General features: G+C 34.4%; 1 protein-coding gene across 3 annotated transcripts in view; it reads right to left on the bottom strand.

Annotated features, from left to right (window-relative positions):
- PLOD2 (procollagen-lysine,2-oxoglutarate 5-dioxygenase 2) overlaps positions 1-26,585 on the bottom strand; it is a 114,432-nt gene that overhangs the window by 8,658 nt on the left and 79,189 nt on the right. The window contains exons 8-14 of one of the 3 annotated variants that reach the window (XM_081235590.1): positions 14,894-14,995; positions 11,136-11,261; positions 9,353-9,474; positions 6,003-6,107; positions 3,704-3,829; positions 1,376-1,517; positions 163-225 (exon numbers count right to left, since the gene is read on the bottom strand). In XM_081235590.1, coding sequence (XP_081091716.1) covers positions 163-225; positions 1,376-1,517; positions 3,704-3,829; positions 6,003-6,107; positions 9,353-9,474; positions 11,136-11,261; positions 14,894-14,995 — 786 coding nt within the window. The remainder of the gene's footprint in view (positions 1-162; positions 226-1,375; positions 1,518-3,703; positions 3,830-6,002; positions 6,108-9,352; positions 9,475-11,135; positions 11,262-14,893; positions 14,996-26,585) is intronic. The other 2 variants (XM_081235591.1, XM_081235592.1) reach the window with 2 other exon arrangements.

The following is a 26,585-nucleotide window of genomic DNA, read 5'->3' as shown; positions in this document are numbered from 1 at the left end:
ACACATACATATACAGATTCAGAACCAAAGAATACCGACCAGTCACACCAAGCTAAAAGGAAAGAAGACTCTTAAACTTTACTTCTAGACAATATCTAGTATTTTAATTAAATAAACAAAATTAAATAAACCAAAACAAGTAAAAATAAATAAAAATAACACCTTTGGGGGCCTGAGCATTTGGAATGTTTCCGGAGTAGGGGAGTCTTTTTCCCTTTGTAAAGTCTAAAATGAAGAGAAGGATTGGGTAAGTTGACCTGCACACCCACTCTCTCGGGTATTCTTAGGTAAATAAAAATAGCAGCCTTTGATCAAAAGCTGACATTCTGAAATGTCCTTCACAGACAACATGCAGAACAAGCAAAGCTTACAGCGCACACAAAGAAACAACTCCAGCCCTTTTTTTCTGTTGGTCAAACATAAATCCAAGCTCATTCCTTAGTAGAATTTTTATTAGATACAAAATTAAGACAAAGGAAAAGTGTGTAAGAATGGCCATTCCAGGATGCGCTGTTGAGTCAAATTAGCCAAACATGAGCACAAATTACAATCACAAGTACTGAGTATATTCAATATAACAATGGACATAAGTTTATAGGAAAACCAAATATATTCAAACAATACATGCCTTATTAAACCAGAAAAAAAGTACTTGCCAACTTTCCTGATTTTTTCCAAAATCACATTTGCTTAAATAAATTTCAATAAAATAACCCAACCATTTTAAAACAGAAAACCATATAAATGTTTTAAGACGTATTAACACATTTTGAAAAACAAACTATTTTCTACAATCACTTAAGTTTTATCAAGAAAGTACATTTGTAGAATAGCAATGTATCATTAATTTTTCACATAGATTAAATAGACTATATGTTTCAATCCTCCTCCCAGATTAGTGGTAAGGAACTTACTTTTTGAGAGTATGGGATTAATAATGATAGAGAAAATATGGACATTGATTTTAGGACAAAAGTGTGTTTTTCTTAAATGTGTAACGGATCATTTCACCCAGGTTTCATATAGTTAACTTTAATTAGGTCAGGTTTTAACTATAGAATTTCAAATGAAAGTAAAGGCAAATTCTTAAAAATGCAAAGCTGATTTGTAATAAAGCTATGTTTATTATTGAAAATCTTACTGTTGCTTATGAGTTAGCCTAAGCACCTAACTTTTTTCAAGTTGTTTCTATAGGTAAATGTTCCACAGGTAAATTATTCTCCATAATTGCTTCCAGTATTTCAATACAGAACCAGAAAAATTGGCTAGTACTACAAATTAGAAAGAAAAAGGGCACCAAAACAAATGACACATCAACTGGGAAAGCAAGCCATCTTATAGAGACATTCAAGAAAGCCATCATTGTATACCATACCATTTCTCTAGCATTTCGGCAAAGAGCCATATCAGGATCCAATTTATCACGAACAAAATAGTTCCTTTCATTCATCTCTGATCGGAGTGTCTTTCCCTTAATTAAGTACACGTTAGCCATGTATGGGACATTCCATATCCCTCTGAAAGTAAAGATAAGACGTTCCAAAATACCACAAATACGAAGTTTTATTTTTATGTTTTTAAAATAAATGCCTTCTATGTTTTTAAATTTTGCAGATATAAACTACTGAATCAAGTTACACACAAATGCAAACACATTTAATGACATCTGACACATATATACACACACATATACATGAGATTACTTGGTAAACACTACATACTATGAGATAAACCACTATCTCCCTACATAAACTTCATTTTAAGGTTGATATGTTTGGCATTTTGGCTGTCATCCCTCACTCTGTTGATACAGCTAGAGTATAATTTTCTGTTGTACATATAAGATTAAGCAGTCTGATAGCAAAAAATAGCACACCCAGCCAGTGGCGTACTGCAGCCAGCTCACACAGGCTCCCCAGAGCATTTAGCTTGCCTTCCGACTTCACATTGGAAGCTTGAAATCAGCCGTGGTAGAACTATTCAGAACACAGAACTTGGCAAACACTACAAATCAGGGCCTCCTCCAACCCAAAGAACTACTTGTTAGACATTTACCAGCACATCACTGAATACAGCCTAAAATTCTCCTAAAATATAGCCTTTTGAAATTCATTAAGCTATCTCAATTGTCTGTAGAAAAAGGAAGATATAAAGAAACATAGCTAGAAGTACATGAGTGTTGGGAGACACTTTATTTTGTCCTTTATTCTTTCCCACACCTGTCTCCTTACTCTGAACATGACTCATTTCATAAAAACAATAGAGGTTCACATGAAGGGATATACCTTTGCTTTTAGAGCACTGAAAGGGAAGATCCTGACCAAGGAAATGTGGTTAGATATTGAAAGCAATATACATAACATCATTTTGTCGTACTAGATGAGCCTCAAAGGAAATGGCCAATCAAAAATATACAATGTGTCCGCTGAATTCAGAAATTAATAACTGGTATGGTAGAGTGTGCACTGTTTCAATTTTAAAGGAAAACACACACACACACACACACACACGATGTCATTCTTTCATGTAGCTTTTATACACAAGGTACATTCTTCTATTAACTAAATCAAAAACCTCTACTTTATTATTTTCCTTACACTTTAGACAACAATTACAGGAGGTTGGACAGAAAAACACCAGTGCCTAAAACAAATGAAATATGAGTTCTCTGTTTCTACTTCTGTGAAGCCTTATTCCCGCTATACCCACAGACAATATCAGGCATATGGTCTATCCTGATCATTCCAGAATCAATTAACGTACTTTGAAACAACAGAATATGATCTTAATAGTATTTTCTCAGTTATCATGCTTCTTAACTGCAGCTAACAAAAGCCTTTATCGTTTACATCATTCAAATTTACTATTACTGTTTTTACACCTATTATTATTTTCACAAGCAAAACATCTCTTTACCACTCAACTGTTCAACAAGAAGTGTGTGGGGTTTTTTTTCCTAAATTTTAACCCTTTTTAATTGAGCTGATGTATCTGAGAAATTAGGCAAAGCACTTAATGTCTCAGTCACTCTGGTCCATCATCTGTATGAAAAACAGGGTACATTCTTCCTTAATATTGCCTTAGTAAAAAAAACTACTTCAGGTGTGATTAATTTTTAGTTTAAAAAATATCAATTGTTGTCTCTGAAATAAATATCAGTCATGCACATACTTTGTAGTAAGTATATTCTTTTCAAACTCTAGAAATGGAAATCATACTGGCAAAGCAGTTTCTCTTTAAAGCAGAATATTAGCTATATTACACAGAAAATTCTTGCAAAAGGAAATGTTGGAAGGTTTGATTGTTGGTGTTTTTGTTTGCTCATTTATAAAATTTTATAAGCTATCAAACAACCTTCACCCTGGCCACTAAAGAAATTAGCTAAACTAAATTCCCTTTCCAAACTTTAAAGAATATTCCTCTTCTAACAACCATAAGATTACTACCCATGGTAATCATACATTGTCTTTTAGTATTTCCCACAACTGAGAGTTTGTGCCTTTGAAGATTTACAACTTTAAGAACAATTTTTTAAATATTAGTTTTACACTAGTATTGCAGGATCCCAAGTGGTCTCCAGGTCTTCAAATTTCTATTTAACATAAAGAGATAAAAAAATGTTTGAAAATTCAATATAATATTAACAAGACCATATCTTTAGATAAAAGTATTTTACCTTAAAAGATCAAATCAAGTAACTTACACTCTATTCCCTTGAACAATATCCACATAATCTTCAGATCGAGCATAGTATCCATCAGGACTCAAGGCCCCCCAGAAGTTGGACCACAGCTTTCCATGACGAGTTACAAGAGGAGCAATGATCTTTCTAAAGAGAAGAGAGAAAAACAAATCCAGATAATTATTTATTTTTTAATTGCCACAGAATTATGTGTTTTGGGCTTAACATGACATAGAAAACAATAAAGTTCATTTAGCACACGTGTAGTTAGTCCAAAAAACTAAATGTAAAATAAAATAGAGAGGAATTTCCTCCCCTCACTTTCTTTAAAAATAAGTACATTGCTGACTTTCAATGATGTTTTTTAAAAAAGACTAATGAGAAAGTAAAAGTAATTGAAAATGCAAATGAAAGTATAAAAACAACTTTTAAAAGTATCACACTTATATCCAAAAAGTATAACTACCTTATTTAGTTATTTTAGTATTTCGAAAATTATACTAAATGAAATCAAATATTTTCATTGTTATTAGGCAGACGTAACAGTCCCTGGTGCATTAAGGTATCCAATAAATATTTGCTGAATAAAAAAATGTATGAAGATGGGCTGAGATATTTGTAAGTAGGCCAGTAAGTTAAGCCTTGAATTACTTTAAATTAAATTAAACTAAATTAAATTAAATTAAATTACTTTATGTTTCCGTTTTTTTTTTTTTTTAACTTTTAAAATGGGTTGTGCTAGCCCTGGCAACACTAAACATTTTTCTGGTCTTTTGACTATTTTAGAAAACAAAATAAAAGGTGATTGCTATACCGTGCTGTCTCACTACCTACCAGGAAAGCAGCCCCTTTAAGACAAGTATATGTTACAAATTCAAAACATGCCAGATTTCTTTTAAGGAAATCTAATTTATAATGTGTCAACATTTTCCAAATGAGGTAACAAAATCTGAAGTTCTGTTAGAACTATTTTTAAAATGAAGTAAATTGTAGTGGTGTCACATAATTTTGAAGAAAATCTCACACAACTCCTCCAAGAGGAAGGTTATAGACCAACTATTTCCACAAAAAATATGTATTTCACAACCCTCCAATCTTGTGAAGAACAGGTGTGCCCTTTCTCTTACCTATGGAAAAGTGACACACAGTCTGTAAATACACTTCATGCAAAATAATGATTGTAGTTTATTTTTCCTGGTTCCTATTAGAATAAAATGTTAACCAGATACATTTACATTTTGTTTTGTTTAGAATACTTACAATATTGGAAATAAAAACATAAATTAGAATCTACATATTATGTTAATCTAAGGAATGAATGATAATTCAATGTCGATAACTAACAAGATCAAATATTTAATAGAAAAAAATCTTGTAATTTATAATCTTAGCTGCCTGACAGCTGGGGAAAGAGACATTGAAAAGCAAAATCCATCTTCTGTGTGCCTCAAGGTTTTCAGTATGGAATTAGAAGATTAATACTGAGAGGTTTTAGCTTTTGAAATAATTACTGAATTCTCAAATTGACAAATTATACAAACGATGGATTAGTGGAGTATAATAGACTTCTTACATATTTTATTCAGCAAAATGAAAACAGTAATTCTAACATTTCATTGCTAACCATTCTATTTGTTAAGAGAAATAATTGTGTTAATATATGTGAACATACACAGAGTAATACCTGGCACTTAATAAGCACTCACTAAAGGTGGGGTATTAGTGAGAGTATTAATAGTAGTAGCAGTAGTAGTTGTAAATGAAGATTAATATCATTATAAGCCGGTATAGATGGTGCCTTTTACGCATTTCAATTCAGTTAAATGAAAACAGGTACTGCCTAGAGATAATAAGTTCAGTACTAAACAAAATCACAGATCAGGCTGTGCAATAATATGTACCTCTGAAATTTATTTCATATTCTAAGAACTTCCAACTCTGTAATAACTTTTTAGGTCAGAAGTTTTATGAAATTGTACTTTAAAAATATCTGTGGAAAATAAGACAATTCTATTTTTAGATAGATCACAATTTCATCTAGCTTTAAATAGAAAAATAGGCCAAATATAATTGATAAACATCACATTTGTGATTGTAACTAATATTGAATATTTTGAAATTTTCATCAGGTTGTTTTCTATTTGACTTCTTTAAAAGAAAACTAATTACTTAGAATTGAAAGTTTATAAGGTGTAGAAAATAATTTCTTGTGAGTTCCCTCAATTTGCTAAACACAGACAAGTAATTACAGCATGTCCACATAGATACAGAAAATAATTATAATTTTAAACATAAATTGACACTGAATCATATATAGTACCTGTTTTGTTCAATCAAAATTTTTAAAGTCCTTGGATTTGTCAAAACAACATCTGCATCCACACTAAAGTAATAATCACAGTTTTCATCCTGACGGCAAAAATCCCTGTCATTGAAAAAGAAATAAAATATGCATTAAATAAAAATTTGCTGGTTGAAAAATGTTAACATAAAGCTCATAAGCAAAATAAGGTTTCTCTAAAATACTTTTCTAATCAAAATAGTAAGACTATATCCAAAAGGATAAATATCTTAAATTTCAAAATGGTCAGTTGATCAACACAGATGTTCATGGGTAGAGTGAAACTAAAAATTTTAGGGCAAGTGAAATAGATTTTCCAGCCACTAAATACTTCAAAGCATAAAACATCCAGTCAGAAAGGCAATTTATAATTCAGCATTTAATTCTCTCTAAAAAGGGAACATAATTTATACCAATAGATTTATCAACAAATTTTTTTCACAAATCAAAATGTTTTCTGCACACACACACACACACACACACATTCACAGTGTAAAATCCTGTATATCCAACAACTCAGTTTTAATTGAATCTTGGAAATACAGGTGTATAACTCTTTAGGTGTTAATAGTTTTTAAACTTCATTTGCATGGAATTCTTTCTAAGATGGTCACTGCCCTGCTTCTTATCCAGGGACACGGATTGTGGTGTATGCTTTCTTGGTAGAGTCTGGAGCGTTATCATCAGGAACACGAAGGAATGAACTACTTGTGATACATGATAGGCTTCCAAGTACTATGGTTTCTGCATTTGGAGCCCTCTCTTTCTGAGCTCTCCTCCCTCACTGCTGATCCGAGTTATCACTTTCTGCTACTGTCAGTGTTTACCTCCATGACACATTTGTTTCTAAGCAACTGTCAAGCAGGACACCAGACAGGAAAGTTTGTTACAATTGTGCAAAAAAATCAGAGGAAGTTTTTTTTAAAATACTATAACTATGCACGGTGACAGATGGTAACTAGACTTATTGTGGTGATTATTTCACAATGTATACAAATATTGAAGCTGTGTTGTACACCTCAAATTAACATTATATGTCAATTATACCTCAATAAAAATGAAAATTAAATAATTTTTTTAAAAACAGCTCAAATTATCTTGGAAAAAAATTAAAAAATTTATACCACATGATTTCAAGGTTAATATAAATCCCTAGTAATAAAGTGTAGCACTGATCTTAGAGCAACAAAACAGAATTGAGAGCTCACAATCACTCATAAACACTCAGTTATCTGATTTTTGACCAAGGCCAAGTCAATTAAGTAGGAAAAGAAAAGCCTTAAATTAAAAAGGAGTATTGAAACAACTGGAATTTCATTTGCAAAGAATAAAAGTTGACCCCTACTTCACTCCAAACACAAAAATGTATTCAAGATGAATTGCAGATTGAAACATCTTAAACATAAATGCTAGAAAGATAAAGCTTATGAAAGAAAAATTCCAAAGAATGTCTTCATGACATTGGAAAAAGAAAGATTTCTTAAATAGAAAATAAACCCCAAAGCACAAAGCATAAAAGAAAAAGATGAAATAGAATTTTATTAAAATTAAAATTTCTTCTCATTAAAAGGCAATACTTAGAAAGTAAAAAATCAAGCCATGGAATGGAACAAATATTCACAAAATATTACAGAGATAGAGTTTAGATAGATAGATAGATTTTGTATACAAAATATATAAAGAATTCCTACAAATACACAACTAACAAGATAACCCAATGTAAACAAAAATGCACAAAAGATTTAGATACCTTTAGATACCTAACCACAGTAAGATACCTTTTCATACCCAGTAGGGTGGCTAAAATAAAAAAGATGGGCAATATCAAATGTTGACAAACATGTGGAGCAGCTGGAGCTCTATTACCATGCTATTACAAGTGTAAAATATACAACCAAGGCTTCCCTGGTGGCGCAGTGGTTGAGAATCTTCCTGCTAATACAGGGGACACGGGTTCGAGCCCTGGGAAGATCCCACATGCCACAGGGCAACTGGGCCTGTGAGCCACAACTACTGAGCCTGCACGTCTGGAGCCTGTGCTCCGCAACAAGAGAGGCCGCGACAGTGAGAGGCCTGCGCACCGCGATGAAGAGTGGCCTCCGCTCACCGCAACTAGAGAAAGCCCTCGCACAGAAACGAAGACCCAACACAGCCAAAAAAAAAAAAAAAGTACAACCATTTTGGACTATTTAGCTGTTTCTTATAAACATACATCTATCCTAACCCTATGACCTAGTTAGTCCACTCCTTGGTATTTTCCCAAAATATACTAAAGCATATGTACACACGCGCACACACACACACACACACATATTTACACTTCTAATAAAGAATCTTCATTAGCAGCCTTATTCATAATGGCCCCAAACTGGACTTAGCCCAATGTCTATCACCAGGGGCGTGTGTAAACCACTTGCAGTATATTCATATGATAAAATACTAGTCAGCAATGAAAAGGAATGAGCTGCTGATAACTGTAATGACATGAGTGAATTTAAAAAACACTGTGCTAAGGCAAAGCCAGATACAACAGAGCACATACAAAAAATTTTTAAATAGAGAAAATAAGTTCTAAATGTGGACCCAAGGTACTCTCCAATGATGAAGTTATGGAACCATTAGTAATAACATCTGTTTGGTTTTTCTAAGGCCCGTTTTCCTGCCTGTCCCTTTACCCCCGTAATAGGCACTGTCCATCACTTTGGGCCTGAAGCTTCCACAGCACAAGACAAGAACATCTCCTGCTGAGAAATCACTGAGTCTTACCTTTTCATTACCAGCTTTTAACCTACTGATGGGCATATTCAATTAACATTCACTGAATAAGTGATCGTTTTTGCTATTACCAGAATTTTATTAGTAATCTGTCTGAAGTATTAAAGGGGCTAAACAAAGGACTTAAAATATTTCTTCTGGGGTTACAGTACTATTTAGATCAATAGGTAACTAGAATATCTGAAACACACATTTCTGCCACACAAAAGCTTCAGATAATGTATATTTAAATCACTGTTACATCAGTCACACTACTCATCTGTCTGGGGATTTAAATCTTGATCTGAAGTTCAGTTAATAGTTTGAATAAATATATTGACTCTTAGCCATTAAAAGAAAAACGTAAATAACTTTCATGGCCCTTTAGACATAAATACACACAAACATAGATATAGTTCGAACAGCAGAGGTATGCTCACGTGTGGGCACAAACACACACAGACACACACAGTTGAGACATCCAAGTTTAGGACACTAATTTTGAAGAAAAGTTGTCTTTCTTTTTGAAGTTTCTTTAGTAGATACTGGTTGAAGTTAAATTTGCTAAAACATACATTCCCATGTTTCTGGCTTCGGCTTGACTTAGATTTTCTTCCGGTCCTACTATTTTCATAGTAGTGATTTCATGTTTAGCTTTATCAAAAAACACCTTGATGTCCTTTTCATGATAAACTTCCTGTAACATATTTTAAAAATTGAAAATTAGTCTAAAAATGAAGAAAAGTAGTGAGAAAAAAGACAATAAGATGACTGAAGTATTCATATGTAGGGATGACTTCACATTCAAAATTTGTGAATTCCACCATTCACATATTCACTCACTACAGGCAAAGTGATAACTATATTAAGCATATTATATTGAAATATCATCTAAATATCACATGTAGAATCTAAAATAGATACATATCAATTTAAAAAAAAGATACTTCAAAATTCTTTTAACATCTACTCCTAGTCCTTGCATTAATACTTAAATCCTGAGTGCTATAAAATATTTCTGACTTGAGGGGGAAAATGGCTTGTGCCCTGAGAATCTTAGACATGTTTTGTAAAATATCCATAAAAAATATCTATTAAACCTAACAGATTAATCTGTTATAATCTTTTTTATAAAATAAATATTACAATATTATTTTAAGCAGAGAGAAAATTAATGGTCACATAAAAAGTTGTGTTTTTTACAAAAAGAACGGAAAGTTAAAATTTTATTGATGAGAAAATAATCAACATGAAAAGTCATCAAATTAGTGTGATTCAACTGTGTTAAAATTTAGATAAGGTTATCTATCTCCATCATTAGAGCATTTCAGAGCTCTTTATGTATCAAGTCTCACTAAGTATTTTTGAAAGCTTTTCACAGGTTGTTAAAACTACTTATCATACAAAAGCTGCATAGAATTAATTTTAAATAAAAGAAGATAAAAACTCCTGCTATCAAGAGGTTTTAGGTCCTATGAAAGGAGGAAAAATATAAATAAAAGACACAATACATAAAAACAAAATACTTTAATGTAAGTACATGTATTACAATGCATTTTACAAAGCCAATTCTCAATACATTCACCCCTTTAAACTTATCTGAGGTGGTTTTCTGCAAATATAAAATAGTCTCTGGAAAAGGCAAATGATTAGCCGATATGTACATCAGGAAGAAAGAACAATCTTAAACAAAAAGTATTAGGACAAAAGAGAGAAAAGAGCATACTTCACAGCTATTGAGTTTTTCTAGGTGATAATAAATGCCAACTGTTTTAACAGGGAAGAGACAAGCAAAATTGAAAAATATTGAGGAAAAATGTCTTTAAATTTAGACTATACATAGGAGGTATTTGGGAGGTTCTGAATATTTTTGAAGGAAATGACAGTATCAAAATCTTTAGGGGAAGAGCATGCCATTGTGTAATTAATCAAAACAATACTGTATATGGAAGATATTTCAAGTTCTGATGTTGGGTATTATCATTAGCTGTAAACAATTTAATGATTGGTTCTATAAAAGAAAGTACCAGAACTAACCCAAAGGCAAAGGACTACAGGCCCTTTGATATCTCTTCATTATATGATAAGTTGAACATATAAAAATGGCTGATATTCAACCATTTTTGATATACAAAAAATTGACAGTTTCATGTGTCTCATCCCAATAGTATGATACTAGCTTCTAAACTCTAAAATCCTTAGGTTCTAAATACGCAGAGTAGTAATGACTTCAAAAATCCCCCACTGAATTTAACTCAAATTAAAAAAAATTTTTTAGACATGACTAAATAATAACAAATAGTTCCAAATAAGATCAAAATAGTTTTCCCATAAAATATTCATTTCTCAAATACTTACTTTGTTATGAATAAAGAGTTTAACTGCTTCTTTTGGGTAATCCAGTGTCAACAATATGTCCAGAAATCGAGGTAGGAAAGGGGTTGGTTGCTCAATAAAAACACCTATTGTTACATTTGGGTGAACCTTTGTTTTGTGGCAAACATAAAAGCAAATTAGAATTAGCATGGTTTTACTTTAAATTCTATTCAAGTTTTAATCAATACAACATAAAACATACTAGAATATCAGTACAACTTAACCTAAATTTGATTGCCCCATGACAATTCTCTAATACATTTTTGTGGACCCCACCAAAGTGATTTTCCTGAATCACATCTTGACATTATGATTTAGGTTGAAGAGGAAACTCACTATCGTATAACATAGGGATACTGTAATTAAGGTTACTGCCTGCTCTACTATTTAATGCTTCCTTTAAGATAGTCCTAAAAGAAACTTCCTTCAGATCTAAATCTATTTGATAGTTCATCTATGAAACCAGAATGCTAATTGTGCTTCCGTGTTTGTTTCCATGGTTTGGAAGTTTAGTGGTTAATTTATAGCTCAAAGAAAACAATCACAGAGGCTTGAGACTTTATTTTTATCCTTGAAACTTTAATCTCATTTTACTGATAGTACTTTATTTTGCTTCATCATTATATTATATATAAGGAAAGCTACTTTCTTTCACTAATATATTTTATCTTGTATTGATTTTTAACATTTTCTTAATTTCTGTTTGGGTATGTTTTAGAGAATAGTTTCTTTCATTCATTGCATGAACAATTCTGAAATATCCACTATTAGTCCGTCCTTGTGATAATAAATATTTTAAAAAAGGAGTAAAAATTCCTTGCTTGGAAAACTTACAAATGATTGAGGAAGACAGAAACATAAGTAAATGCCATGTAATAGTGTTATTACCAGAACCATATGAAAGATTTCTTTATAATGCCTTTTTTAATCAGTCTTAAAGCCTGACTTTAAAGATTATAGATTTTTAAATTACAAACTACATACAGATGGGTGAAGGAGGTCAAAAGGTAAAAAAAAATAAATAAATACAGTGCATTACTGAGCAAGAAAAAAATTTTTAATAAAGATTACAGATATTTTAAAGTACCATATACGTTAAGTGCTGAATTAGGTAACTCTCCCCCATCTTTTCACACATGATACCTCACATATTCCTCTGTTATCTGGATAATAACATTATTTGTTTGCAGTGAAGTACAAGTCATACACTGTTGTCCTTCTTATCAATTCATTCAGTCACCCAAATATTTATTGCTAAATCAATAAACAAAAACAAACAACTAAAGACAAAATATCTACCTTCTAGGAGCTCTCAATTTAACAAGGAAAATGAGTAAAAACTAGATGACAACTCTCCCTTATCAAGTGATGTGATGCATTTCATTTAAATTTTGTAATAACCTTAGAAGTTATTTATTATCCCAAATTTACACATGAGGAAAATGGGACTTAAAAGAGTTAAGCAACTCAGAACACATAAATTAGTAAAGAACTGGGCTTCAACATGCTACATCTCCATTGTCAATCTAAGCTCATTTTTATATACTAATGATAATAAGAGTACAACAGTTAGCTATTATCAAGGCTTAGCACCTCATATATAGAATTTATACATATAAAATATCATTATATATACATCTATATAATTTCATTTAACCCTCCTACCAATCCTCTGAGATAGCCATTATCATTTTTACATATAGAGAAACTTGCCTACGGCCCACACCTAAGTATATGGTAGCCCTAGATCTTAACTACCCACATAATTTTAATTTTTATATCCCTGTTGCATAATTATTACACATATAAAACACATAAGAAATTTATGCATAATAAAATGGTTTTCCTTTCTAACAGTCTACAAGACAAAAAAGCTTAGCTTAAGAATTAGGTGATTTTCACCTATATGCAAAAAATAAAGATAAAAACTATAACATAAATATTTTTCAATCTTTGCACCAGAGAGTTTATGTAAAAGGATACTAAACAGATAAAAAGCTTTAACTCTCCCTCCAGAAGACTTTGCAAAAAAGATCAGGATGAATTTTTAAACATCTTCATGATGCAGCTTCAGTCAGAAAGTTTCTGGCTTTCTTTCCAGATAGGAAACATGCAGTCTGTTATTTGAGAGACTGGCCAAAAAGTCTTATTTTCAAGTAAAATAGGTTATATTCAGAAGGTCCTAAATGTGGACAAGTTACTCTTTATCCTTCTTTTCAGAACAGAACAGAAACTATTTAATTCAGGAGCCTGAGTGCTTTATGGTGAGAGTATTTTTGTATTTGCATGGGTACAGAAGTCACCAGAACTATAGTAAGGTGAATTTTATTTCTGTCTATACTTATCTGGCATGCTGTAGATACTCAATAAACCTATGGTGAATGAAGGAAAGAATCAGCCTTAATGACAAAATCATCCCTAGAATTCAATTGTTCATACACATAATTGTCTTCCAAGTTACAAGAGAAATTTTTTGGAAGAAAAATGTTACTACAGGATATCCTAAAACTGCTCTGGTTGATGAGAGAAGGATGCATAAAATGTTTAATAGACACATAATAATTACTTCCAGTTGCTCATTTACTCTCAACGTATAAACGTTAAACTATAGCTGTAATTCTCTATGAAACACATGTATAAGTAGCACTGTGTCTGGCATATAATATGTACATCACATCCAGGCGAAATTGCACAGTGATCAAGATTATAGGATCTGGAGCCAGACTGCCTAAATTTAAATCCCACCCCCAACACTTAAAAAAAATCACATGCCTTAAGCAAGTTACTGAACGTATATATACCTCAGTTTTCTCATCTGTAAAACTCAGTCAACAGTACTACCTACTTAAGGGATTTGTGAAATTACTATGTTACTATCTATAAAATATTAAAACAGCCCTTAGTCATATATTATTTTAAAATCATCAAATTTGAAAATCAAGCCCAGATAAAATTAGTCCATATAAATAACGAAGCATTGTACCTCAACACTTTGACCAAGTTACCAGACTAAAATAAAACAAGAGCACCCAATCACAGCAAGCTAGTAAATATTAACAGCCAAGCCCTTTTCACTGGGGTCAATTATTAACTGGTTTTGCTGGAAATAAACAAATCCAGCAATTTTTGGAGTCATCATGTTTTAGCTTTTAAATCCATTATCTACCATATTATCAATACTATAAAATAATGTGCTTTTTTTCTTTTATAAATTATTGTATTTCATGACAATGTACTTTTTTTAAATAGATCTTTATTAGAGTATAATTGCTTCACAATACTGTGTTAGTTTCTGTTGCACAACAAAGTGAATCAGCCATATGCATACATATATCCCCATATCCCCTTCCTCTTGAGCCTCCCTCTCACCCTCCCTGTCCCATCTCTCTAGGTCATCTCAAAGCACCAAGCTGATTGCCCTGTGCTATGCTGCTACTTCCCACCAGCTAACTATTTTACATTCCGTCGTGTATATATGTCGATGCTACTCTCACTTCGCCCCAGCTTTCCCCTACCCCCACTGTGTCCTCAAGTCCATTCTCTATGTCTACGTCTTTATTCCTGCCCTGCTACTAGATTCATCAGTACCATTTTTTTTTTTTTAGATTCCATATATATGTGTTAGCATACGGTATTTGTTTTTCTCTTTTTCACTTACTTCACTCTGTATGACAGACTGTAGGTCCATCCACCTCAGTACTTTTTATTACTACGTTTCACACAGAGTCAATTCCACTTACATCTACTGCAGACAAGTCAATTGTATCCACTTCACAAAGAGTGCAGCCATTGTCTTGTGTCCATGCATTAGGTACATAGTTTCCAAAATAATTCAGGAGAATCTAGCAAAAGAAGGAAAACTGTATTAACAAAAGTAAACCTTGGACTTCCCTGGTGGTGCAGTAGTTAAGAATCTGCCCGCCAATGCAGGGGACAGGGGTTCGATCCCTGGTCCGGGAAGATCCCACATGCTGCAGAGCAACTAAGCCTGTGAGCCACAACTACTGAGCCTGCACATCTAGAGCCTGTGTTCCACAACCATAGCAAGAGAAGTCACTGCAATGAGAAGCCCGCGCAGTGCAACGAAGAGTAGTCCCCGCTCACCGCAACTAGAGGAAGCCTGCGTGCAGCAATGAAGACCCAACACAGCCATTAATTAATTAATTAATTAATTAAAAGACCCCTCTCAAAAAAAAAGAAAAAAGTAAGCCTCTCCCATCGATGTGTTTTCATTCAATAAACCTCTAACTTCAAAGCATGTTTTCTGCATTAGGATATCCCCTTAATAATTCTACTAATACAGTGTACAGTGAATGGGGCAGCGCCAGTGTGACCTCCTACCAAAAGTAAACGAGTTCATCACCACTAAACCAACTTTTTAAGAAATGTTAAAAGGACTTCTTTAAGCAGAAGAGACAAGAACATAACCAGAAATATGAAAATGATGCAAGAGAAAAATGCCACCAGTAAAGGCAAATACAAAGTAAAGGTAAGGATCAACCAACTATATAGCTAGTATGAAGATTAAAATAAAAAACTAGTAAAATCAAATATATCTACAATAATTAGTTAAGGATACACAAATTTTTTTTTTGCGGTACGCGGGCCTCTCGTTGTTGTGGCCTCTCCCGTTGCGGAGCCTGCGGCCATGGCTCACGGGTCCAGCCGCTCCGCGGTACGTGGGGTCTTCCCAGGCCGGGGCACGAACCCGTGTCCCCTGCACTGGCAGGTGGACTCTCAACCACTGCGCCACCAGGGAAGCCCCACAAAACTTTTTAGATGTAAAATATGACATCAAAAACATAAAACATGGCAGAGGGGAGTAAAAATGTAGTGTTTTTAGAATACACTCAAACTTAAGCAATGATCAACTTAAAATAGACTACTATATACATAGGTTGTTACATAAGAACCTCATGGTAACCATAAACCAATTGATATTAGATACACAAAGATAAAGAGGAAGTAATACAAACATTAATGTAAAGAAAGTAACCAAATCACAAGAGAAGAAAGGAACACAGAAGAACAACAAAAATAACCAGAATACAACTAACAAAATTGTAGTAAGTACATACCTATCAATAATTACTTTAAATGTGAATGGACTACATGTTGCAATCCAGAAAATAGGGTGGCTGAATGGATAAAAACAACAAGATCCATATACATGTTGCATACCAGAGACTCACTTCACATCTAATGTCACACATGGACTAAAAGTGAGGGGATGGAAAAGGGTATTCCATACCATACAAACAGACATGAAAAGAGACTGGTGATAGCAATCCTTATATCAGACAAAATAGACTTTAAAACAAAGACTGTAAAAAGAGACAAAGATATTACATAATAATAAAGGGATCAATCCACCAAGAAGATAGAATAACACACATGTACATACACACACCCATAGGAGTATCTAAACACATAAAGCAATTACTAACAAACATAAAGGGAGGGGCTTCCCTGGTGGCACAGTGGTTGAGAGTCCGCCTGCCGATGCAGGGGACGCGGGTTCATGCCCTGGTCCGGGAAGATCCCACATGTCGCAGAGCGGCTGGGCCCGTGGGCCATGGCCGCTGAGCCTGCGCATCTGGAGCCTGTGCTCCGCAACGGGAGAGGCCACAACAGTGAGAGGCTCGCGTACCGCAAAAATAAATAAATAAATAAATAAAGGGAGGAACTGACAGTAACACAATAATAGTAGAAGACCCTAACACCTCACTTACATCAGTGGACAGATCATCCAGATAGAAAATCAGTAAGGAAACACTGGCCTTAAATGACGCATTAGACCATATGGACCTTTCTTTTTCTTTATGTTTTCAATTTTTTTTTAAAATCTTTATTGGAGTATAATTGCTTTATAATGTTGTGTTAGTGTCTGCTGTATAACAAAGTGAATCAGCTATATGTATACATATATCTCCATATCCCCTCCGTCTTGCATCTCCCTCCCACCCTCCCCATCCCACCCCTCTAGGTGGTCACAAAGCACCGAGGTGATCTCCCTGTGGGATGCGGCTGCTTCCCACTAGCTATCTACTTCACATTTGGCAGTGTATATATGTCAGTGCTACTCTCTCACTTTGTCCCAGCTTACCCTTCCCCCACCCATGTCCTCAAGTCCATTCTCTACGTCTGCGTCTTTATTCCTGTCCTGCCCCTGGGTTCTTCAGAGCCATTTTTTTTTTAGATTCCATATATATGTGTTAGCATATGGTATTTGTTTTTTATTTCTGACTTACTTCAGTTTGTATGACAGACTCTAGGTCCATCCACCTCACTACAAACAACTCAATTTCGTTTCATTTTATGGCTGAGTAATATCCCATTGTATATATGTATCACATCTTCTTTATCCATTCTTCTGTCAATGGACACTTAGGTTGCTTCCATGTCCTGGCTATTGTAAATAGTGCTGCAATGAACATGGACTTAATAGATCTGTATAGAATATTCCATCCCAAAGCAGCAAAATATACTTTCTTTTCAAGTGTACATGAAACACTTCCCAGGACAGATGATGCACTAGGCCACAGAACAAGTCTCAATAAATTTAAGACTGAAATCATATCAAGCATATTTTCCAACCACAAGGGTATGAGATTAGAAACCAACTACCAGAAAAAAAAAACTGCAAAAAATACAAACATGTGAAGGCTAAACAATATACTAGTAACCAACCAATAGGTGACTGAAAAAATCAATGAGGAAATTAAAAAATATCTCCAAATGAAAATGGAAAAACAAGGATCCAAAACCTGTGGGATGCAGCAAAAGTAGTTCTCAGAAGAAAATATACAGTGATACAGGCCGGCCTATCTGAGGAAACCAGAAAACAGTAAACAAGCTAACCTTACACTTACAGGAACTAGAAAAAGAACAAACAAAACCCAAAGTTAGTAGAAGGAAGGAAATAATAATAATTAAAGTGGAAATAAATGAAATAGATAGTAAAAAAAAGAAAAAAAATCAATGAAACTAAGAGCTGGTTGTTTGAAATGATAAACAAAATCAACAAAGCTTTAGCCAGATTCACTCAGGGAAAAAAAGAGAGCCCAAATCAATAAAACCAGAAATGAAGGAGGAGAAGTTAAAAAGGACACCACAGAAATACAAAGGACCATAAGAAATTACTACAAACAATTATATGCCAACAAACTGGCCAACCTAGAAGAAATGGATAAATTCCTAGAAACATACAGGCATACCTCAGAGATATTACAGGTTTAGTTCCAAACTACTACAATAAAACGTATATCACAATAAAGCAAGTCACAGAAATTTTTTGGCTTCCCAGTGCATATATCAGGTTTGTTTACACAATAGTGTAGTCTATTAAGCGTGCAATAGCATTGTGTCTAAAAAAAAACAATGTACATACCTTACTGAGGCTCATCATCTGAGCCTTCAGTAAGTCATAATCTTTTTGCTGGTTGCAGGTCTTGCCTCAATGCTGATGCTGCTGACTGATCAGAGTGGTGGCTGCTGGAGGGTGGGGTGACTGTAGCAATGTCTTAAAATAAGACAACAATGAAGTCTGCCACATCAACTGACTCTTCCTTTCACAAATTATTTCTCTGTAGCATGCAGTGCTGTTTAATAGCACTTTACCCACAGCAGAACTCTTTTCAAATTTGGAGTAAACCTCTCAAACCATGCCACTGCTTTAAAACTACATTTATGTAATATTCTAAATGATTTGTCATCATTTCAATATTCGATTAAGTTTGCCATTTTATATGGGTGAGGTTCACGACACCCCAAAACAATTACATAGTAATATCAAAGATCACTTATCACCATAACCGCTAACTGGTCACAGATCACCATAACAAATAAAACAATAATGAAAAAGTTAGAAATATTATGAGAATTACCAAAATGTGACACAGACACATGAAGTGAGCAAATGCTGTTGGAAAAATGGTGCTGATAGACTACTCAACACATGGTTGCTACAAACCTTCAATTTATGAAAAACGTATCTGTGAAGTGCAATAAAACAAAGTGCAATAAAATGAAGTATGCCTATACAATCTTCCAAGAATGATCAGAAAGTTATAAAAACTCTAAACAGACCCATTACTAGAAATTGAATCAAACATCTAAAAAATCCCAACACATAAAAGTCCATGACCAGACATCTTAACAGTCCATGACCTGTCAAACATTTAGAAAAGACTTAATAACTATTCTTCTCAAACTATTTCAAAAAACTGAAGAGGAAGGAAACTTTCAAAGTCATTCTATGTGGCCAGCATTACCCTAATACCAAAACCAAACAAAGACACTACCAAAAAGAAAATTATAGGTGATTATTACTGATGAACACAGATGCAAAAGTCTTCAACAAAATACCAGCAAACCAAATGCAATAATACATTAAAAGGATCATACATCATGATCAAGTAAGATTTACTCTAGGGATGCAAGAATAGTTCAACATATGCAAATCACTCAGTGTGATACACCTCATTAACAAAAAGAAGGATAAAAATCATATAATCATCTCAATAGATGCAGAAAGAACTTCTGACAAAATTCAACATCCATTAACAACAAAAACTCTCAACAAAGTGTTATAGAGGAAACATACCTCAACATAAAGGCCACATATGACAAACCCACAGCTACTGTCATACTCAATGGTGAAAAGCTGAAAGCATTTCCTCTAAGATCGGGAAGAAGACAAGGATGCCCACTCTCCCCACTTTTATTCAACACAGTTTGGAAATCATTGCCAGAGAAATTAGGCAAGAAAAAGAAATAAAAGTCATCCAAGTTGGAAAGGAAGAAGTAAAAGTGCCACTGTTTGCAGATGGCATCATACTATATATAGAAAACCCTAAATACTCCACAAAAAAACTATTAGATCTACTAAATGAATTCAGAAAAGTTGCAAGATATAAACAATATACAGAAATCTGTTGCATTCCTATATAGTAATAATGATCTATCAGAAAGAGAAATTTAAAAAACAATTTCATTTACAATTGCATCGAGAAGAATAAAAATACCTAGGAATAGATTTAACCAAGGAGGTAAAAGATTTGTACTCTGGAAATTATAAGACTGGTGAAAGAAACTGAAGAAGACACAAAAAAATATAAACTATGCTCACAGATTGGAAGAATTAATATTGTGAAAATGTCCATACTACCCAAAGCAATCTTCATTCAACGCAATTCCTATCAAAATACCCATGATATTTTTCACAGAACTAGAACAAATAATCCTAAAATTTATATGGAACCACAGAAGATGCCAAATAGCCAAAGCAATCTTGAAAAAAGAAGAACAAAACTGAAGTATCATGCTCCCTGATTCAAACTATACTACAAAGGTACAGTAATCAAAACAGTATAGTATTGGCACAAAAACAGATACATAGATGAATGGAACAAAACAGAGAGCCCAGAAATAAAACTATGCTTACATGGTTAATAATCTATGACAAAGAAGGCAAGAATATACAATGAGAAAAGACAGCCTCTTTAATAAATGGTATTGGGAAAACTGGACAACTACATGCAAAAGAATCAAACTGCTTTCTCATACCATATACAACAATAAACTCACAAAAGATTAAAGACCTAAATGTAAGACTTGAAACCATAAAACTTCTAGAAGAAAACATAGGTAGTACACTCTTTAACACTGATCTTAGCAATATTTTTTGGATATGTCTCCTCAGGCAAGGGAAACAAAAGCAAAATAAACAAATGGGACTAAATCAAACTATAAAGCTTTTGCACAGTGAAGGAAACTACTATCAACAAAACAAAAAGGTCACCCACTGAATGGGAGAAGATATTTGCAAATGATATGTCCAATAAGGGGTTAATATCCAAAACATACAAAGAACTCATACAACTCAACGTCAAAAAACCAAACAACCCAATGAAATATGGGCGGAGAACCTGAACAGATATTTCACCAAAGAAGACACACAAATGGCCAACCAACACATGAAAAGATGCTCAAAATAATTAATCACTCAGGGAAATGCAAATCAAAACCACACATGAGATATCATCTCACATCTGTTAAAATGGCTATTATCAAAAAAAAAATAACAAATGTTGGCGAGGATGTGGAAGAAGGGGAACCCACATGCAATGTTGATGGGAATGTAAATTGGTGCATCCACTATAGAAAATAGTATGGAGGTCCCTCAAAAAAAAAAAAAATACAGAACTACCATATAATCCAGCAATTCCACTTCTGGGTATTTTTTCCAAGTAAACAAAAACACTAACTCATAAAGATACATGCACCCTTATGTTCACAGCATTATTTACAATAGCCAGGATATGGAAGCAACCTAAATGTCCACCAATGTATGAATGTATTAATATATAGAAATGATGATACATATCTAAAATGGAATATTACTCAGCCATAAAAAAGAATGAAATCTTGCCATTTGCAACAACATGGATGAAACTAGAGGGTTTTATTCAAAGTGAAATAAGTCAGACAGTGAAAGAAAAATGCCATATAATTTCACTTACATGTGTAATCTAAAAAACAAAACAAATGATCAAACATAACAAATAACAGTCATAGATAGAGAACGAACAGGTGGTTGCCAGAGGGGATGGTGGTGAGGTGAGAGAATTAGATGAGAGAGATTAAGAGGTACAAACTTGCAGTTACAAAATAAATGAGCCATGGGCATGAAATGAACAGTGTGGAGAATATAGTCCATAATAATGTAATATCTTTTATGGTGACAAATGATACTTAGATTTATTGTGGTGATCATTTTGTAATGTATAGAAATATCGAATCGCTATGTTGTGCACCAGGAACTAACATGGTGTTTTAGGCAATACTTTAAAAACAAACAAGCAAACAAACAATCTCACAGAAAAAGAGATCAGATTTGCAGTTCCCAGAGGCAGGAGGCAGGGGAGAAGAAACTAGATGAAGGTGATCAAAAGATACAAAATTCAGCTATAAGATAAATAAGTACTAGGGATGTAATGTACATGATAAATATAGTTAACACTGCTGTAGGTTATACATGAAAGTTGTTAAGAGAATAAATTCTAAGAGTTCTCATCACAAGGAAAAATTGTTTTTTCTTTTATTTTGTATCTATATGAGATGATGGATATTTACTAAATTTACTGTGGTAATCATTTCATGATATATGTAAGTCAAATCATTATGCTATACACCTTAAACTTATACAGTGCTGTATATCAATTGTAAGACTGGAAGGAAAAAAAATAAAGTACAACATTGCTTCCCCACCTACTCCTTTCAGATCTCTCAGAGCACCTCCTTTGTGACCTATCTCCCCTTCTCCTTAAGCATCTGTTGGCATTCATTTTATATGTAAATTCTGAGTCCTTGTGTATGTTTGGGGTTTCGGAGAAGGTGAGGGAAGATGGATGACAGAGAGAGGTAAACACACTGAGAGATGCTCTGAGCCCTCAAAAAAAAAAAATCTTGAATATACCTAGCGTGTAAATATTGTAGGGAAAATTCTGCCTATCTTCTTTTAAAAATTACTACACATTCTACTGCAATTTTAATATCTGTAGTGGTAGGAACAGTTATAGTTTTTAATTTTTTTTATTATTTCTTGTCATAAACTATACTTATCTCACCTCAACACAATGAAGATGAAGCAAACTAGCTTTGGCTGTAATTTTATATTACTGTTAAAAGGAAGCACCTAAAATCCTCACTATGTTTATATAATCATTAATTTTTCACTGAAAATGTGAAACGAACTCAAAAGAAAAAATGTTTATACATTAAATATGATGGTCAAAAATGTACAGAAGTGCCAACTGACTTTTTCTAGCTTCCTAAGACCCTAAAAGAGATGTTATGGTATAGAATAGATGAGGAAATTGGTCCAGTACCATTTTATCCGATTCCTCTCAACTATCTGGTATCCCATCCAAATATTTCTATTGTACTAAAACTGAAGCAAATGCCATTGAAACAAGCACCGTATTAATTACAACGAGAAAACCTTTGTGTTTTACAGATATTGTAGACAGTTGCATTATTCGGTACAGTGCAATCATAAGACGTGGAAAAGATAACTCATTCACATCCCTATTGAACTACGTGATAATTCAGGAAACAAATTATTCAATACAAGGCAGGAAATATGTAGTTATGACATTCATTAATGACACTTCAAGAGTCAATGTGGTCATCTGAATATGCCTCTATAACAAAAACAAAAATTTTACTGTTGTCAAACTACAGTGCAAACATTAATTTAATCTTTCATGTTCTATATAATATTATGGTTTTGAAGAAAATAAAAAGATTCATGCGAAAATGGATTCTCTATTAAGCATTATTTCTAACAGGAATTTTTTAAAAGGCTAGTGAGAAATTTTTTAAAGGCTAGTGTTTTACATATCCTGGGAAAGAATTTTTTTAAAAGAAAAAAAACCCTCACAGAGTTGGACATACCTAAAATTCCCATCTATATATAAACACTGGCACTTTCCTCATCTCAGAAATCTCATAAGAAATTAAATATTTATTTCATGAATTATTGATCAGTCTCTTAGGATCCCTCTGTGAATATGAAAATGATCAATATCTTTTTAAAAAAGTTAGAGCATAGAAGGCATTACATTTAGTTTTCTCAGAATTAAAACTATATTATAACTTTTCTACTTTCTACTTTTCACCTAAATTTGATTTTCATAGATAATTAAGACTGGAAACCTCCCTCTTTAAGATCTCTCATCACACAGGCAGAGGTTACCATCATCACTGCCCTCCATTTACATCTGTTTTCTTCATTAAAAATCTCAGACATTTATGCTGGCAGCTTTGGAAAGTACAGAAAACTGTTTATGTAGTTACGCTATTACGGGCAGTCCCCAGCTACTAGGTGGTAGTACTTTCCTGATCCTTCTTTCACAGTATCAAAATGCTTCCAAGGGTGATGTCATGTCATTGGCAGAGAAACTTTTCCAACTGAATCTTTTCTTTTTTTTTTCTCAACTCATCCAATTATTCAAGGTCATAGTGACCCAAGCATTGAGGTTTATATGCACAAAATTAAGATTTCTATTTAGGTTGTAAATGAAATTCGTTTCAGAAATGACTTGTTTTCATGGGCACATTAGGTGATGTGCTCTTCCTACCTTTAACTTGTTTGTATAAAAATACTACCAATAGAGGACTGGTGACGTGGAAACAGCCTGAAGGGGTTAGTGCACCACGGCTAGCCAGGAGGGAGTCGGGGAAAAGTCTGGACCTGCCAAAGAGGCAAGAGACTTTTTCTTGCCTCTTTTGTTTCCTGGTGCGCGAGGACAGGGGATTAAGAGCGCTGCTTAAAGGAGCCGCAGAGACAGGCGAGCATCGTGGCTAACAGCGCAGACCCCAGAGACGGGGGGCATGAGACGCTAAGGCTGCTGCTGCCGCTACCAAGAAGCCTCTGTGCGAGCACAGGTCACTGTCCACACCTCCCCTCCCGGGAGACTGTGCAGCCCGCCACTGCCACGGTCCCGGGATACACGGACAACTTCCCCAGGAGAACGCACAGCGCACCGCAGGCTGCTGCAACATCCTGCCGTCCTCTGCCGCCGCAGGCTCGCCCCGCATCCGTACCCCTCCCTCCCGCCAGCCTGAGTGAGCCGCAGCCCCCGAATCAGCTGCTCCTTTAATCCCGTCCTGTCAGAGCAGACACCCTCAGGCGACCTACAGGCAGAGGTGGGGCCAAATCCAAAGCTGAAGCTCAGGAGCTGTGCGAACAAAGAAAAGAAAGGGAAATCTCTCCCAGCAGCCTCAGGAGCAGGGATTAAATCTCCACAATCTCCTTGATGTACCTTGCATCTGTGGAATACCTGAATAGAAGACGAATCATCCCAAGTTGAGACGGTGGACTTTGAGAGCAAGATATATTATTTTTTCCCCTTTTCCTCTTCTTGTGAGTGTGTATGTGTATGCTTCTGTGTGAGATTTTGTTTGTATAGCTTCGCTTTCACCATTTGTCCTAGGGTTCTGTTCAGCCGTTTTTTTTTTTTTTTAACTTAAAAAAATTTTTTTTCTTAATAATTATTTTTTATTTTATTAACTTTATTTTATCTTACTTTATTTTATTTTATTTTATCCTCTTTCTTTCTTTCTACTTTTTCTCCCTATTCTGAGCCGTGTGGATGAAAGGCTCTTGGTGCTCCAGCCAGGAGTCAGTGCTGTGCCTCTGACGTGGGAGAGCCAACTTCAGGACACTGGTCCACAAGAGACCTCCCAGCTCCACGTAATATCAAATGGCGAAAATCTCCCAGAGATCTCCATCTCAACGCCAACACCCAGCTTCACTCAACAACCAGCAAGCTACAGTACTGGACACCTTATGCCAAACAACTAGCAAGACAGGAACACAACCCCACCCATTAGCAGAGAGGCTGCCTAAAATCATAATAAGTCCACAGACACCCCAAAACACACCATCAGATGTGGACCTGCCCACCAGAAAGACAAGATCCAGCCTCATCCACCAAAACACAGGCACTACTCCCCTCCACCAGGAAGCCTACACAACCTACTGAACCAACCTTACCGACTGGGGGCAGACACCAAAAACAACGGGAACTATGAACCTGCAGCCTGCAATAAGGAGACCCCAAACACAGTAAGATAAGCAAAATGAGAAGACAGAAAAACACACAGCAGTTGAAGGAGCAAGATAAAAACCCACCATACCTAACAAGTAAAGAGGAAATAGGCAGTCTACCTGAAAAAGAATTCAGAATAATGACAGTAAAGATGATCCAAAATCTTGGAAATAGAATAGACAAAATGCAAGAAACATTTAACAAGGACTTAGAAGAACTAAAGAAGAAACAAACAATGATGAACAACACAATAAATGAAATTAAAAATACTCTAGATGGGATCAATAGCAGAATAACTGATGCAGAAGAATGGATAAGTGACCTGGAAGATAAAATACTGGAAATAACTACTGCAGAGCAGAATAAAGAAGAAAGAATGAGAAGAACTGAGGACAGTCTCAGAGACCTCTGGGACAACATTAAACACACCAACATTCGAAATATAGTAGTTCCAGAAGAAGAAGAGAAAAAGAAAGGGACTGAGAAAATATTTGAAGAGATTATAGTTGAAAACTTCCCTAATATGGGAAAGGACATAGTTAATCAAGTCCAGGAAGCACAGAGAGTCCCATACAGGATAAATCCAAGGAGAAACACGCCAAGATACATATTAATAAAACTACCAAAAATTAAATACAAGGAAAACATATTAAAAGCAGCAAGGGAAAAACAACAAATAACACACAAGGGAATCCCCATAAGGTTAACTGCTGACCTTTCAGCAGGAACTCTGCAAGCCAGAAGGGAGTGGCAGGACATATTTAAAGTAATGAAGGAGAAAAACCTGCAACCAAGATTACTCTACCCAGCAAGG

Source organism: Mesoplodon bidens (assembly GCF_964165515.1).
Source record: "Mesoplodon bidens genome assembly, chromosome: 5".
Taxonomy (NCBI): Eukaryota; Metazoa; Chordata; class Mammalia; order Artiodactyla; family Ziphiidae; genus Mesoplodon; species Mesoplodon bidens.
The sequence above is the reverse complement of the archived record's forward strand: the minus strand, read 5'-3'. Positions and strand labels throughout refer to the sequence as shown.